Source organism: Strix uralensis, chromosome 9 (assembly GCF_047716275.1).
Source record: "Strix uralensis isolate ZFMK-TIS-50842 chromosome 9, bStrUra1, whole genome shotgun sequence".
Lineage (NCBI taxonomy): Eukaryota > Metazoa > Chordata > Aves > Strigiformes > Strigidae > Strix > Strix uralensis.
Genome location: NC_133980.1, coordinates 27115329 through 27129324, shown reverse-complemented (window position 1 = coordinate 27129324; position 13996 = coordinate 27115329). Strand labels below are relative to the sequence as shown.

Sequence of the window (13996 nt, the reverse complement as noted above, 5' to 3'; positions counted from 1 at the left end):
CTGGTACTTTCCTCCTGAGCTGTAACTCATTTTGTATTGGAATACATATATTTTTGCTGATGCAACAATTAAATAAAATTTATTTCTCCTTGTGGCTACTTTCTGCATGCTTCAGTAACAGTAAGGAAAAATGTTGCTGTATACATAGAAGGGGTAATGGTACTGGCTAGGAAGGTGCCTTATTCATGCAACCTCCTTGCAGAGTAGAACAGACTTTTAATACACATGCCAATAAGACTCTCAGTTTCTGGTTGTTAATACACTGAATTTGCACTGGGGTGAATGACCATTGGAGCCCACCCCATCGCACAGTACTAGTGTTTTGGATGGAGTCTGTTGTTCGGATGGAATGCTGTTCAACCCCTCAAAGATTGAACATCCAGCACTGATCTCTCTTGCGATGGTGGTGGTATTTTCCAGGAGTGGCTCCAGGAAGTGGGCACCTCATCCCGTAGAGGTTGAGGCCATCTTACAGAACAACACTAAGATCTCACACAAGATTTGCTTCCCCAATGAAACAGAACAGGTAAGAACTTACTTGTTTTCCCAGCCATGAGGTGTTTGTGCAGGAGCACATTTCAAGACATTCAGCGTTCTCATTTCTTCCTCTTCTCTGTGTAACAAGAATCTTGTTATCTCATAGACATTTGATGTGGGAACAAACACCAAAATCCGGACTCTGTGTCAGAAAATTGCTTCCAAATTGCAGCTGAGTTCCTGGGAAGGTTTCAGCCTCTTTGTGAAGATTGCAGACAAGGTAACTCTTCTTGACTATGGCAGGGTAGCCAGAGTCCCCCCTCCTCTCTTACTTATTTACCAGACCACCTAAACAACCATATATAAAGCCAAGCAATAGAGCAGGTCGTTACTGTTTCTGTCTTACTGAGGGGATACAGCCTAGACTCAAACTTTTAGCACCTGACAATTACTTTGCGGCTCTTGAAGGGTGGAGATGCAGAGTTTCTTTTGGTCAACTGGTACACAGGTGGTACTAAAAGCAGAGAAGACGCAGGCTTTCTTGCAGCTGCTGGGAGGGTAGCAAATTGTGTGCTGCATACTGCTGGATTCAGCCCTTTTCCACTTAGGCTTTGCTGAGGAGATGCTACACCTGTACAGTGCCCACTAGTATTAGGGGGAGCAGTGGCTGAGCAGCACCAGCTGATTGCTCTCTAGTTTCTCATTAGCTTGCCTTGCCTGAGCTGAAGCTTGGGTTGGCTGCCTCACTGAGAGGTCCCTTCTCTCTGGAACTGTGATAAGGCAAAAGCAGCACTGAGTCCAAGCACAGGCAGTTTCTGATGTGCTGTGTTCCTGAAAAGAGGAACCCGCTATATGCCAATTATTTCACAATGATGAGATGGCTAAGAATAAGGTAGGCATCTTCAGCTTGACTTCAATAAACAGGTTGGAAAGAAAAATGCAGTAAAAATCCCCATACAAAATGTAAATTTGAGTTTTCCTTCTCCTGTTTCTCTACTTCTTTCCCCTTGCTTCTTTCCTGACGTAATTGTGGTCTCTCACTGTAGACAGGGAAAGAAAATTCAGCCTGATACTTGGGTATGTTGGCACAGGCAGGGTTGTATATGATCTGCTAATCCCTCCTTTCTCCCCTACAATGCTTGGCTTCCTCCAGGTGATCAGTCAGAATGAAGCAGACTACTTCTTTGACTCACTAAGGCAGGTGACAGACTGGAACAGAAGGAACAAACCAGGGAAAGATGGTAAGGAGAATACCAGCCTGAGAAGAAGCTGCATGAGATGCTGTGTTGAACTGCAGAAGCAGCAAATTTATCCAGTAGGATTTACTCCATCTTGGGAAGTGTGTGGCAGAGCCTTATTATATCATTTTTGTTTGTATATCACGGTCACTGCCTGCACCAACAGTAAGATCCAGTGACCTGATGCACCCAAGCACTGGCTATCAGAAACACCAGAACATCTTTGCGGGGGAATCTCTTCAGGAATTTTAAATTGGTACCAAAGACTTTTTGACCTGTTGCATCCAAAACACACAGCTGGATGCACACAAGTTAGATAGGTTGATCCTCTTTACAGTCCAAGGCTCATGCGTTGCCATATCAGGTATCAGCCAACACATGTAAATAGGTTCTTTACAGTGTCACTCCCATTCCTTACATTGTTAGACAACTGTTGTCTAGATTATTACCTGGTGATACCAAAACACAAGTTGTATTGCCAGGTGAACACTTGCAAGAATAAACAAATATAACATTAATGACAGCGATTCTTTGCACTTCACCCCCACGTATTTCATACATTTTGGAATCTACATCAAACTCAAACTCCACTCAAATTTTGTATTGATTTATCCTGACCTTTGCTTATTTCAGGACAGTTGAGGTTTAACTTCCTGAAGCACTCTCTACATATCTAAGACTTTCTAACTTCCCTCTTCTCCCCACAGCTGATGCAACTGCTAGGAGCTCTGAAAATCACTGCATAAAGATGTGGGTACACTAATTTACAATTAATTTTGTAAACACAGCCATCAGGGAATGTACCTGCATCAGTGTAACAGAATTCAGGTGTGCTGCATGTCGGCAGGCAGCTGTCATGAGCACCAAGAAATAACAAACACTCATATTGCAGGCATCCTCAGCTCCTTCCTGCATCTCTGAAGAGCCTGCACCTTAGATCACTGCATGATCACTGTCCAAGAATTGACAACTAATCACTTTCTTGGTCATCTAAAATGGCCTTTTGTACTTTTCTGTTAGTAATTTTGTTTGTTACTATTAAAACCAGAGTTACATTTCTGAAGAAACTCACAAGCCATTTAAAAACTGCAGAACTCTACAGTGATACAGAGAATACTGACAAGACATTGTTTCCTTAGGGGCTACGTCTGTGGCTTATGATGTGTACTTCATGAGAAAGCTGTGGCTGAATGTAACTCCTGGGAAGGACCTGAAGGCCGATTCCATTTTTCATTACCACCAGGTAACCAGCTCCCTAAAGCATAAAGGCAGGCAATGTGATCCAAGCAATACTCCTGATAAAGTAGGCCTGCTGGAGTATCACCATCTCCCTCCCCCAGGCCTGCATTATAGAGCCTCCAGAGGAATGCTTCTGGAGGGCACTGCTCAGCCTTGGGAGCAGATTTATTTCTCAAAGTGCTCACGCCTTAGCTATATTGTTTATGTTAGGTGCAGAGCTCCCTTATCTCATTGTTCCCTGGAGGTGCACGTCTTGCTCCATAATTGTATGAAGAACCATAGAATGGTTTGGGTTGGAAAGGACCTTTAAAGATCATCCAGAGAACCTCCAGAAGGAGTCAAAAGTTCTTGGGATGTCCTTGGACTGTGTTTGGCAAGACTCACATCCTGACCTCACTGACCTAGAATGTGTAAGTCAGTGTTTGCTTCAGCCCATTCTGTCTGGATTCAGAGCTGGTCTCTTCCAGGAGTTGCCAAAGTACCTCCGAGGCTACCACAAGTGTTCCAAGGATGAGGCTGTCCAGCTGGCAGGGCTGATTTATAAAGTGCGCTTCAACAATGACCGCACACAGCTGGCAACTATCCCCAAAATCCTGAAGGAGCTGGTGCCAGACAATCTGCTCCGAGCTATCTCACTAGATGAGTGGAAGAAGGTAAGAACATCAGCTTTCATTAATCATACTATTTCCACTGAGCTTTATGAGAGAAGATATCGAGTCACACTACATTTTTGATCTGACAGTCTTTGAAAGCACTATGGAGGGATACTATTGGATGTTGCTGTTTTGCCTCTTACAATCCAGATTTTGTATCCTCTCTACCAAAGCTCTGAAAGATATCTGCAGGCCTGAATGACTGATTTGAGATGTGCATCTTTCTTGGAGATACTAATCTATTTTCAGTGCCCAGAAGAAGAGTCAGAGATAGGAGAGTCAGTGATGGGACTAGGGATTTGAGTATCTGTTGGAGAAAAAGATGTGTCCTAAATATTTCATAGTTTGGCCAGCAAATCAGTCACCTTGCACCATGTGGATGCTACTCACAGCAAAAAGGCTCTTTTATCCACCAAAAGGCAAGGAAGTTTGAGCAGGTACCTATCACTTAGTCCACTGAGGAAGACACAGGACACTATTTCAAATGCAGAGGGAAAATTCACCCTACGTGTTTCAGCAGTAAATGTGATACATGTCTGTGGGTGTTGAACACCAGCTTTCTGAATTTTTTTTCATCCTCTATTGCCCTTCTGCCCTGAAATCCATTCCCTTGGGCTCCTGGACTTCCTTCACCCAACTCATTAGTAAGGAACACTGGGGAGGTTCTGGCTCCACCTTGCCCCATGGCACAGCAGGCTATTTTCATTTTCAGAGTCTTCTGTAGCTGTGGGCAAAAGACTGATCTTGGTGATGATCTGATGTTGTCTTTAGTGCTAACGCTGGACACTGCAAACCCGCCTGTCTCCAACTGAATAAGCTTTGTATCATTTTTTCTGAACAGAGCATTATTGCAGCATATAGTAAACATGAAGGAAAAACTGTGGATGAGGCCAAGATTGCCTTCTTGAAAATGATACACCGGTGGCCAACGTTTGGGTCAGCCTTCTTTGAGGTGAAGGTAGGTTTAAAGGCCTGTACGAACGGCTTTGGTAGTAAATCAGCACTGGGGGATACGGACTGACTAAAATTCCATACCTGTCTAAGTGAGAATACATTGTAAAGCTGAATTCCCATCATCCACTGAGGAAAACTCAGTTCCTTGAAAGCAGGGAGAGGGGTTCTTTATCCATTCTAGATATGCCTGTTATTTACTGGCTATGTTGTTGTTCCAGCTGTAACACCTAATATTACAACTATGTAGCAGTTGGAGTAGGGGGCTTTTAGTTACGTAAATACTTAATTGCCCTGTCATCGTTCTCCACAACAAAATGCTGCCAAATCTTGTATCTTCAGGGACTGTTCCCTCAGAACAGAACTGCATCAATCTTCTCATTCTGCAGTGGACACCTCCAGGAATCATTTCTCACTTGCTACCTTTAATTTCTCCCTGCTAGGCTCTTAACTGGTTTGCAACCAACCGTTATTCCTATTACCAGATAGCCTAGGAAATAAGGGACCTGATTCTGCTTTTATGTAGCAGCTGCTCAAGTCATCTATGTATGGCCAAAAAAGTCATCCTTAGCAATAGTTACATAATATTGACAAGCTTTATGCTTCAGTGTTTATTTGGTAAAGAGAACAAGCAGCACTGGACACCGTTACAGGTCACTATGCTTCAGATACAGATAATTTCTTCATTTTCTCCTTCTCTTACTCTGTTACTCACTTATAGCAAACCTCGGAGCCAAATTTCCCAGAGATTGTGCTGATTGCAATCAACAAGCAGGGAGTCTCACTGATACATCAGAAGACAAAGGTAACAGTTGCTTCTCAAGAGTCTAAGGAAGGATTTAATTGACTGTACTAATTTAGGGACAGCAACAGGACCTTCTCCCTGAATGGTAGGGGAGAATAGAGTCCCTCTATTCATTTTGTGTGTGAAACCGAAGAAGATGTTACTGCCTCAAATCACTTCTTTGCAGTTTCCACACTGGAAAGGAAACAGTGTAGAGCATCTCTGAAAAAAGAAATGGTAATCGTGATGGACCTGGACAAAGTGATAAGATCAGGCCAGTGGATGGACAGTGACCTAGGGAACCTGCTTCAGAAAAATGCTTTGCAGGAAACCCAAGCTGACTAAAAGATCAGGTCAAATGACAGTGTTTACCAGCTCTCTAACCCAAACAGTCTGGCCTTACCAAGTTCCCAGGCAAAAGCATTTACCAATATCACTATTTGCTTTTAATTAAGAAAACAAATATCCAGTGAGTTTTAGATTACTGTAAAAATAATGGTGGTGTGCTACAGCAAAGATCAATATATAATGAAAGGAAGTCTCATTACAGTGATTAAGACTCACCTGCTGGGTGAAAATACAATATACCACTAGTCTAGATGCAAGACTTACCTTGATCCACTGTGTTTATAAATGAAGCGGGAAAGAAGAATGCTCTGGCTCTACAGGCTTTCTTATGTAATAGCCCATTTTCATTTGAGAGATGTTCTATAGTTCAGTTTGTTTCCCTTTACAGGATATTTTAACAGTCTACCCCTTCAATAAAATCTCCAATTGGAGCAGTGGGAGTACATACTTTCACATGACAATAGGGAACCTGGTACGAGGAAGCCGGATCTTATGTGAGACATCTCTGGTAAGAAGAGTTTTGTCAACTTATACACAAGAAATTCCCAATTTTTCCTTTACATGCGGAATTCCTACAAAACAATGGTGCCAAAACAGATGTTAAAACCAGTGCAGATACAAAAAGCATTCACTGCTATGTCAATAAAATTGCAGTTTAGAACTGGCTTAGTGCTATATAATGCCATCTGACACAAAGATATAAGCCTCTTCCTATACATCAAAATTCTATCTATCTGAGACATTAAGAAAAGACTGCACTTACCCATAAAACTATGTAAGAGGCTTTTTGTTTTGCATGGTTTGATCCTTCCATGCAATAACGCCATCCTTGTAAGATTTCACACTTTTCAGTGAGTGGTACCACCTTTTAAGAATTGGTTTCAGATTGCCCATAGACTCAGAAAGCATCACTGTAGTGATATTTAAAGGTAAATTTGTAAAGACAACATAAAAACATTTAAGTCCTAGCTTCTCTCACAGAAAAGCTTGGATTCCTAAGTACAAGATGTCAATCTATAGAATGACAAGGAGACAGTAGAGCTATGCTCTGTAGTTTTGTAAATCTATGAAGGGAAGAATAGATAAATAATTATCAAAACAGTGATAGCTGTTGGAAGAGGAGATGTCCATGCAGGAAAGAACCTAAGAAGAAGATAAAACAGGAAGGAAATGAGTTCTTTTTGCATCTGGAACTCTTTGAGAGACTTAAGACTTTTTTCTTTTCTGACAGGGTTACAAAATGGATGACCTGTTAACATCCTATGTACGCCTGCTAATGAATGCTGTAAACAAGCAAAAGAAACTCCCAGCCTGAGAGCGAAAATAGAACCCATGACCTTTATCTGTGCCAAACTACCTGTAATTTCATCTCCCAGAAGAAATGCCATATAAAAAATATTAACCTTGATGATCAGTCTTCTGATCACACACTGAATGAACTGTGTTGCTGACACATTGCAAGAGAAGCTCAAGTGAGCATGCGCTTTCAAATATTTGTAACACTTGTCTGTCTTAGATGTAGTATAAGAATTCAATTCAAATTTTGGATCTAGAGAAAGTTTAGCTGGATTTTAATATAATATGGGTGCAGGGGGTGGAGGAACCCTAATATGAGAGCCTGTGCTGATACTCTAGATCTCCTTCATTCTTAAAGAGAGACGCACAATAACAGGTGTCTTGCTTTTGGAAAGAAAATGTCCCCTTATTGTATATGCTTTTACCAAATACATAAACTCCTTGAGTCTTTGCAAACAAAGGTAGTTATTTTTTTCCTCCTGTTGAAAATTCTAAGAGTGGAGAAATAGCCTTTAGTAGTAGGATAACTGGACACCCTGAAAGGTAAGGTGCTGGTTTTCATCCTTTTATCACTAGGTTATGTGCTGCAAGTTACAGCAGACTATGACAGCCAGTTACTGTCAGAATATAACTGTCATTCCTGTGTGCTGCTAAATTAGCAAGCTGTCCACTGGTTTACCATTGCCTTGGTTAAATTAAAAGTTTTCTTTCTTCCACATTTTATAATGCACTTGGAAACTAACTGCTTTCTACTATGCAGTTTCTAGTAAGCATAAACAAACTCTGAAATTAGTCTGGATTTTGGGTCCATTACTTCTACTGAGTTGCTCTTATTTCAAGTTATAGATGTGCTATTCAGTGCAAATCAGAATTGAAGAACTCAGTCTAGCAGACAGCTGTTGAAAAGAAAGTTTTCTGCTCTATGAAAATGTTCTCAGCTTGGAGTTATGCAGACATTCGTTCATGAGACAAGAATAATAGCTTTAATTTCTCCTGATCTTTTCTATTTCCTGTTTAGCAGGCACTTTGAGTGGTAACATTTGATTCAGCACTTGTTCATCTCTCAGACCTCTGTAAACACACAACTTTGGTCCTATAGGAACCAGTGTGTGCTCAGAGCCTGTAAAGCATACATGCACTGTGGTGGTAAGCCTAGATGTTTACCCCATCAGAGAACAAGTACTCCTTCCTCAACAACGAGCCCTCCCTTGCTCACAGTGAAACATGGACTTGTCTTAAAGCATTTACACCGAGTTCCTTGAGACATGATCTGGCAGTGCTGGAAAAGCAGCTCTGCCAGATCTCTCCAATCTGCCAACGTATGCACAATGGTTCTCTTGTTCCCTCAGATGTGTGTGTGTGAAATTCAAACGCTAATGGGAGTTTTGCACATGGGTGGCGGGGAAGAGCCCCACTCTCTTTGTGCATCTAAATGAGTGCCACACTTGTCAGAATAGTTGATCCTTTTGCATGCAATCAGATATTCCTGCTATAACGTCCATTGCTGGCAATGGAAACATTTGAGACTAATGACTGAGCTGTTTTGACATCCTATGTCTGATCTAACTGGCTATAAGTCAGAAGCAGTCCATACTTCACCTGTACAAAAGAATTTTGCAGCCAAACTGTACTACTGTTTCTGGTTTTTAAATAAACACTGCAGAAAATCAACCACAATGTCTTTTTTAACAAGAAATTTCAACATTCACTCTAGATCCATGTAGCCTAAACCTACCAAACATGCACTACAGCCTGTAAATGATCATAGCATCCCATCTACTCATTATATACATGACACAATTTGTACAGCACAGCCTCTAAAAGGATGATACCCCTTCCTGCACATCCTCATCAACACACACATCACCACAGAAGCAGCACTGATCCAAAACGTGCATTCACCATGACAGTGCATCGGATTTCAGCAATCCCCCGAGTTCCGCAAAGTGCATAATGCTCTCTGGCTTGGCATTGCAAATGCAATTTCTTTTTACTGTACAATATACCACTTTTTTACATTTGTTTTTTTTGTGTGAAGATTTAAAATGTGTTACAGTTAACTTTATTACAGGAACATAAAAAGGTACAGTATTACAACATTTCAATCCACAACCACATGTTTTGGTTAGACAGCACAGTAATGTATGACAAAATGAGAGCTCCACATGGTGCAGAATCCACGCTGCTCATCATGGCCTGAACCAAAGCAAGTAGCTGCTAATTCTTTTAGCGGGAGTAACTACGACTCTCTTAAGACGGGATCATTGTTACTAGCTGGGCTCAGTTGCAGAGGTCATACCTCCACGTGGTCCCGCTGGATGCCCTTTGGGGTAACCAAACTGGCCTCTGCCCCGGTGTGACTGAATCACGGCTGCTTCCTCCCTATCAAGTGACATCACCGACCACTTGACAGTACTCCAGGTGACCCAGAGTAGTGGCATCAATTCCCTATCGACCGCCCAAGGCCTTCACCCACAGGCTAAGTTGGGCAAAGCCTGACATTTCTGGAGGGGGGACTGTCGGACTGTGACAACCCTCCCAACCAGACTGACGTGGTGTGCGTCTTCTACCACAGTCCAGGGCAAGAGTGGATTGACCTCTGTTGGCTCCCGCCCTTGCTCTGCTGCTGGTTGCAACCCAGTAGGTGTTGAGAGGGGGGGGACACAAGTCACACCAGACCTTGACTAGGACTGAAGTGCCAGCCTAACAGCCAACGGTTGTTACCTGCCAGCTATGACAGTACAGTGGGAATTTCTTCAGCCAATAACAAGATGTGTCATAGTCTTGGTAAAATTCCAATTGCCTATTCTGGCGATCAAATCCTGATCTGGCCACAGGTGGATGGGCCACTTCCACTTAACCCGGAAAACAGACATACGCATTCGTTGTATGTGTTTGATAAACAGTCTATACCATCCTCAGCACTTAATAGTGCTTTACAGACTAGCACAACCACACTTATTACATGTTTGCCTGCAATCTACTCCTTCACCATCCAACTACTTTTAAAAAGAGTGTCAGTCAGATCATCTAATACAAAACATGAGACATCTAGAAACTCTCTGTACAGAAGGTTGAACAATATTTGCCTACATTGCAGAAACTGCTGTAAGAATAAAGACCAGGATGCAAACCCCAGAGAGCATATTAGGTTGCCATAAAGAAAGACTGCAAGTGATTAACATACACTTTGAATACAAATAAGCTTCACATAACTGTGGTTTCTAAAAGCAAAACCATTTTCAAGTGTACTCAGTGAATATTAGTGATTTTAATTCAGTATGTATAAATATAAATGTAAACTATAAATGTATATAATGAGACAACAGCTTTTAGTAAGTGTAGACTTCTGAGCCAAGTTCAACCTTGATATGAATCTATACTCTCCAGTGGTGTGATACCTAGGATGAATTTGGCCAGCATGTCTATTTACAGCAATGGAAAAAAGCATGCAGCTTATTTCTGGCTTGGACATTGACTTTATCTTAAAAAACAAACCAAACCCAACCTGTCAGTCTATCAACACACTCAGGAGAATTTGTAAATCTGCATTATATTCTACTTAGTTTTTAAAAAGTGGACTCAAAGTAGAGGAAGATGCATTTATTTAAACTATCTAGTTATTTCTCCTACTCCTTCAATTCCCCTGTCCCACAAAAGGTATGTCAGTAATATTCACTACTATAACTCTGCACATTGCAGGTTATGGGCATCAGGAGTATAAGAAAAATAATTGTGAAAAATTAATAATTTAAGAGATATTAAGAGAACATCACCCTCTGCTAATATAGAGATATGGGATTATGATGTTTTTTCCTCCCCACTAATTTTGGGAAATGGTCTGAAGATAGGGACATAATCCAAATCCTAGAGAATTGAACACCTTATCAAAGAGAGTGATACCAACTGTCCTCTGAGTACTGAAGCTTACCAGGTCTACTGAATTTCTAACATGAGACAGAGTGAGAGGACACACTAGATCTCGACTTGCAGTACAAAAGTAATTCCATTTACCTCTACATACATGCATTTTCCATTGCTGAACTTGAGAGTGGCCAAGGAAAGAATATTACCTATTGCCTGCTAGTTACATAGTCTTTCCATATTTACCAGTAGCTCTGTGGCTGTGTGTTCCTCCACCATCTTCCCAGAAGGCTGAAGATACACACAGCTGCTCAGATTTAGCATTAGACCTGGCCTGTGACTAAGTTTATAGGAACAGACATGAATGCTTTATGCTGAGAAGAATCTGCATAACATACTGAACTGCGCCTAGATCAGTAGTTCTTGTGTTTTATGCTGTGAAAAAAATGCCAAAGAACAGGCTTACAAGACCGGTCTTTGCAGTGGCCACATACTACTGCACCAAAAGACATGTTGCTCTTTGTGCCTTTAACTAAAAGACCATTTAAAGGCTAGTGAGAGAACAGTGACTAGCCGCATTTTCTATTTAAGCAGTGACAAAAGCAGCTACTATTACTGTAATCTGCAGTGCATATTGGTCAGAAGAGGATGGAAGAGCTCTACTGTTAAAATTAGGCCTACACCCTCATCAGTGTTATGGTGGATGCAGTGTACCCCAGGTGAAAGTTTATGGTTACTCACAGCAACAAAAAGCAAAGCAGCTGAAGGAAATTGAATTAGCAAAGCCAGTAAGTATCTAAGACATGGTCTCGCATGTGGAATTCTTACCTGCACACAGTTAACCAGGGTTTCCCACCACTGCTGTGATATCACTGGTCCAGTTTCATGGGTAGTAGCCACAGCTTAACGGCTATCAAGGCTTTAGCTATTTTGTTTAGATCTATTCTGAGCAGAGTGCGATGGCAGTGACGAGAATTTTAAGGTAGATTATTGCCCCAATCCAGTTGCTGCTCACACATACAAGAAATGAGGAAGCTTTAACTTCTTGCTAGCTAATTCACCTGGGGCTGCAGGGTGGTGCCTAGGCCCACCTCCTGTGTTCATTTGACCTACTAAACCAGCCACTTTTTGGAAGATTTAAATCATGCAAGGGACAGCAGTCCTCCAGTGCCTTTCATCCTGTCTACCTCACGGAAGGGCAGGCATGGTCTCCAACTATACATGGAAAGGGATTTTCAGGCTGCTCAGCTTAGTTCAGCCAAGAAATCACAGGGGACACCTCCAGAGGTCTCAGAAGCTCACTGTGATTATACAACACACAGGTGGACTCAGGAACAGCACTGCTGATGGCCCACCCCTGAAGAAATATCAAGAATGTTCAAAACCAGTAAATTTCTCAGCACCTTGCATTGTACTAGCAGAGACAGTACAACCAGTGAAACTTCACCAGTGACAGGCAAAACTACAGAGCAGAACTATATGCTTAAGATGTACAGATTCATGCCTGAGGTCCTCTCTTTAAGTACACTCAGGTCTTAAGAAGAAAGGTGGTGGGAAACTCTTCTTTGGGTGAAAATTTAAGAAAAATGCTTCCTGGGTTTTTTCTGCGTAAAACCACATTTACTAGAAACTGTAAATATTAGAAACCTCTTCATGTAATTTGGCTTTCTGAAGCTTTCAACAAGCATATACTCATCTTTCAAGTAAAATGAGAAGGGCAGGGAAACTGAAGTGCTTAAATTGGTACCATATTATCATTTTGATTTCATCATGTAAAGGAATACCCAGGCTCCAGCCACATTGCCTCAAGAAGTGTCAGCTATGCCAGTGGATAGGACATGCTTTGTGTTGACAACTAGAAGCTCCAGTACCCATGTAATAGTAGAGAACAAACTGAGAAAACTGTAGTGTCAGTTTCTAACAAAATCTTTTGTTTCCCACAGCCACCTCCTCCTTAAGGAGAGCCCAGCTATTCTGAAGAGGCTGACATGGCCTTGACAATCGAAATCTCCTTAGTACTGAAGAGGGAAGCAGCAAAGCAAACTCCTTCACCTGTCTTAACATTGGATCTAAGCCAGACAAGTGGGCAGTGCAGATGGCATAACTATTGGTCCTTGGGCTTTCCCAGTAAACCTGCAAACCAGGACTGTACAGCATCCGTATATGCTCAGTAGGAAGCTGGAGAAAAACCAGAACATTTTGCATGTAGCAAAGACTGACAGCTTTCAGAATATTTGCCTACATATTAAAAAAAAAATTAAATGTCTTCACCCAGGGTAAGAAGAGAAATTTTTATACTTTAACTGAAAAAGAGCAAATCACACATTTCTTCCGCCCCTACACTAAACCACTGTTAGAGGAATGGAGAGAACTACAGTTCAATTAAGGAAGGAAAGACTGTGTACAGTTCCACAAAGGCAGAATAAGCTGTTATTAGCAAATTAATAACCAGCCTGTAAACTGCTCAAGCAGAAATCATATTCCTCTTTCTGCCAGTGTTAATAGACAACTGCTTGAGAAAAGGGATAGTCAAGATGCAGGCTACATTACCAGAAGCAGGGGAAGGTACTACTGATCTTTGGTTTCACCTGTTCATAGTAACTGCCTCTGTAATGAACAGCTGCTGTGAGCAGTTTATGACTGTTAAGAGTGCAGTCAGTAGACTGACAGACTTGTTTAAGCAGAGTTTAAATCCAGAGCTTTGGGATGTGCTTTCTTGGATGCCAGCTCTGACAACTTCTTCAGGCGTTTCTTCAGCTCCAGAGGGAATTTCTCATAGCACTTCTTGCATACAGGCTTCATGTCAAACTCCACAAACTTATTCCTTTTAACACAAAGAACAGCGGGCTATTAAAATGGTATTTGCAAACTATATGCTTCACTAAATCAAGTCTCCATGCACCAATGTAAATGCTGCTGCTTGTGTTCTGTCGCACGTATAAAGCAACTCACTTCCTTGTCTTGTCATGCAAGAGACTGGGTTCTTATCAGGGAACTAGGGTCTTTAGTATTGCTAGTTCAATAAGGAGAAAGATTTTGCTATATATTTGAATAATAATAATGTTATCATAGATTGGAAGTGTCACTTCAAAGGTTCTCTTTGTGATGAATTAGAGCTTCTTCATATGCAAGGCCAGTAGGGCCAC

General features: G+C 41.6%; 2 protein-coding genes across 6 annotated transcripts in view; one reads left to right on the top strand and one right to left on the bottom strand.

Moving 5' to 3' along the window:
* The window catches only part of MYO7B (myosin VIIB), a 50829-nt gene extending 42172 nt beyond the window's left edge, over nucleotides 1-8657 (top strand). Inside the window, exons 41-49 of the mRNA XM_074877422.1 lie at nucleotides 421-526; nucleotides 644-757; nucleotides 1631-1718; nucleotides 2855-2958; nucleotides 3422-3607; nucleotides 4449-4565; nucleotides 5280-5363; nucleotides 6079-6198; nucleotides 6922-8657. Coding sequence (XP_074733523.1) covers nucleotides 421-526; nucleotides 644-757; nucleotides 1631-1718; nucleotides 2855-2958; nucleotides 3422-3607; nucleotides 4449-4565; nucleotides 5280-5363; nucleotides 6079-6198; nucleotides 6922-7005 — 1003 coding nt within the window. The 3' untranslated portion in view covers nucleotides 7006-8657. The remainder of the gene's footprint in view (nucleotides 1-420; nucleotides 527-643; nucleotides 758-1630; nucleotides 1719-2854; nucleotides 2959-3421; nucleotides 3608-4448; nucleotides 4566-5279; nucleotides 5364-6078; nucleotides 6199-6921) is intronic.
* A 1580-nt stretch (nucleotides 8658-10237) lies between these two features.
* LIMS2 (LIM zinc finger domain containing 2) overlaps nucleotides 10238-13996 on the bottom strand; it is a 35385-nt gene continuing 31626 nt past the window's right edge. For all 5 annotated transcript variants that reach the window (XM_074877823.1, XM_074877826.1, XM_074877825.1 and 2 more), the window contains one exon: nucleotides 10238-13674. In XM_074877823.1, coding sequence (XP_074733924.1) covers nucleotides 13527-13674 — 148 coding nt within the window. In that variant the 3' untranslated portion in view covers nucleotides 10238-13526. The remainder of the gene's footprint in view (nucleotides 13675-13996) is intronic.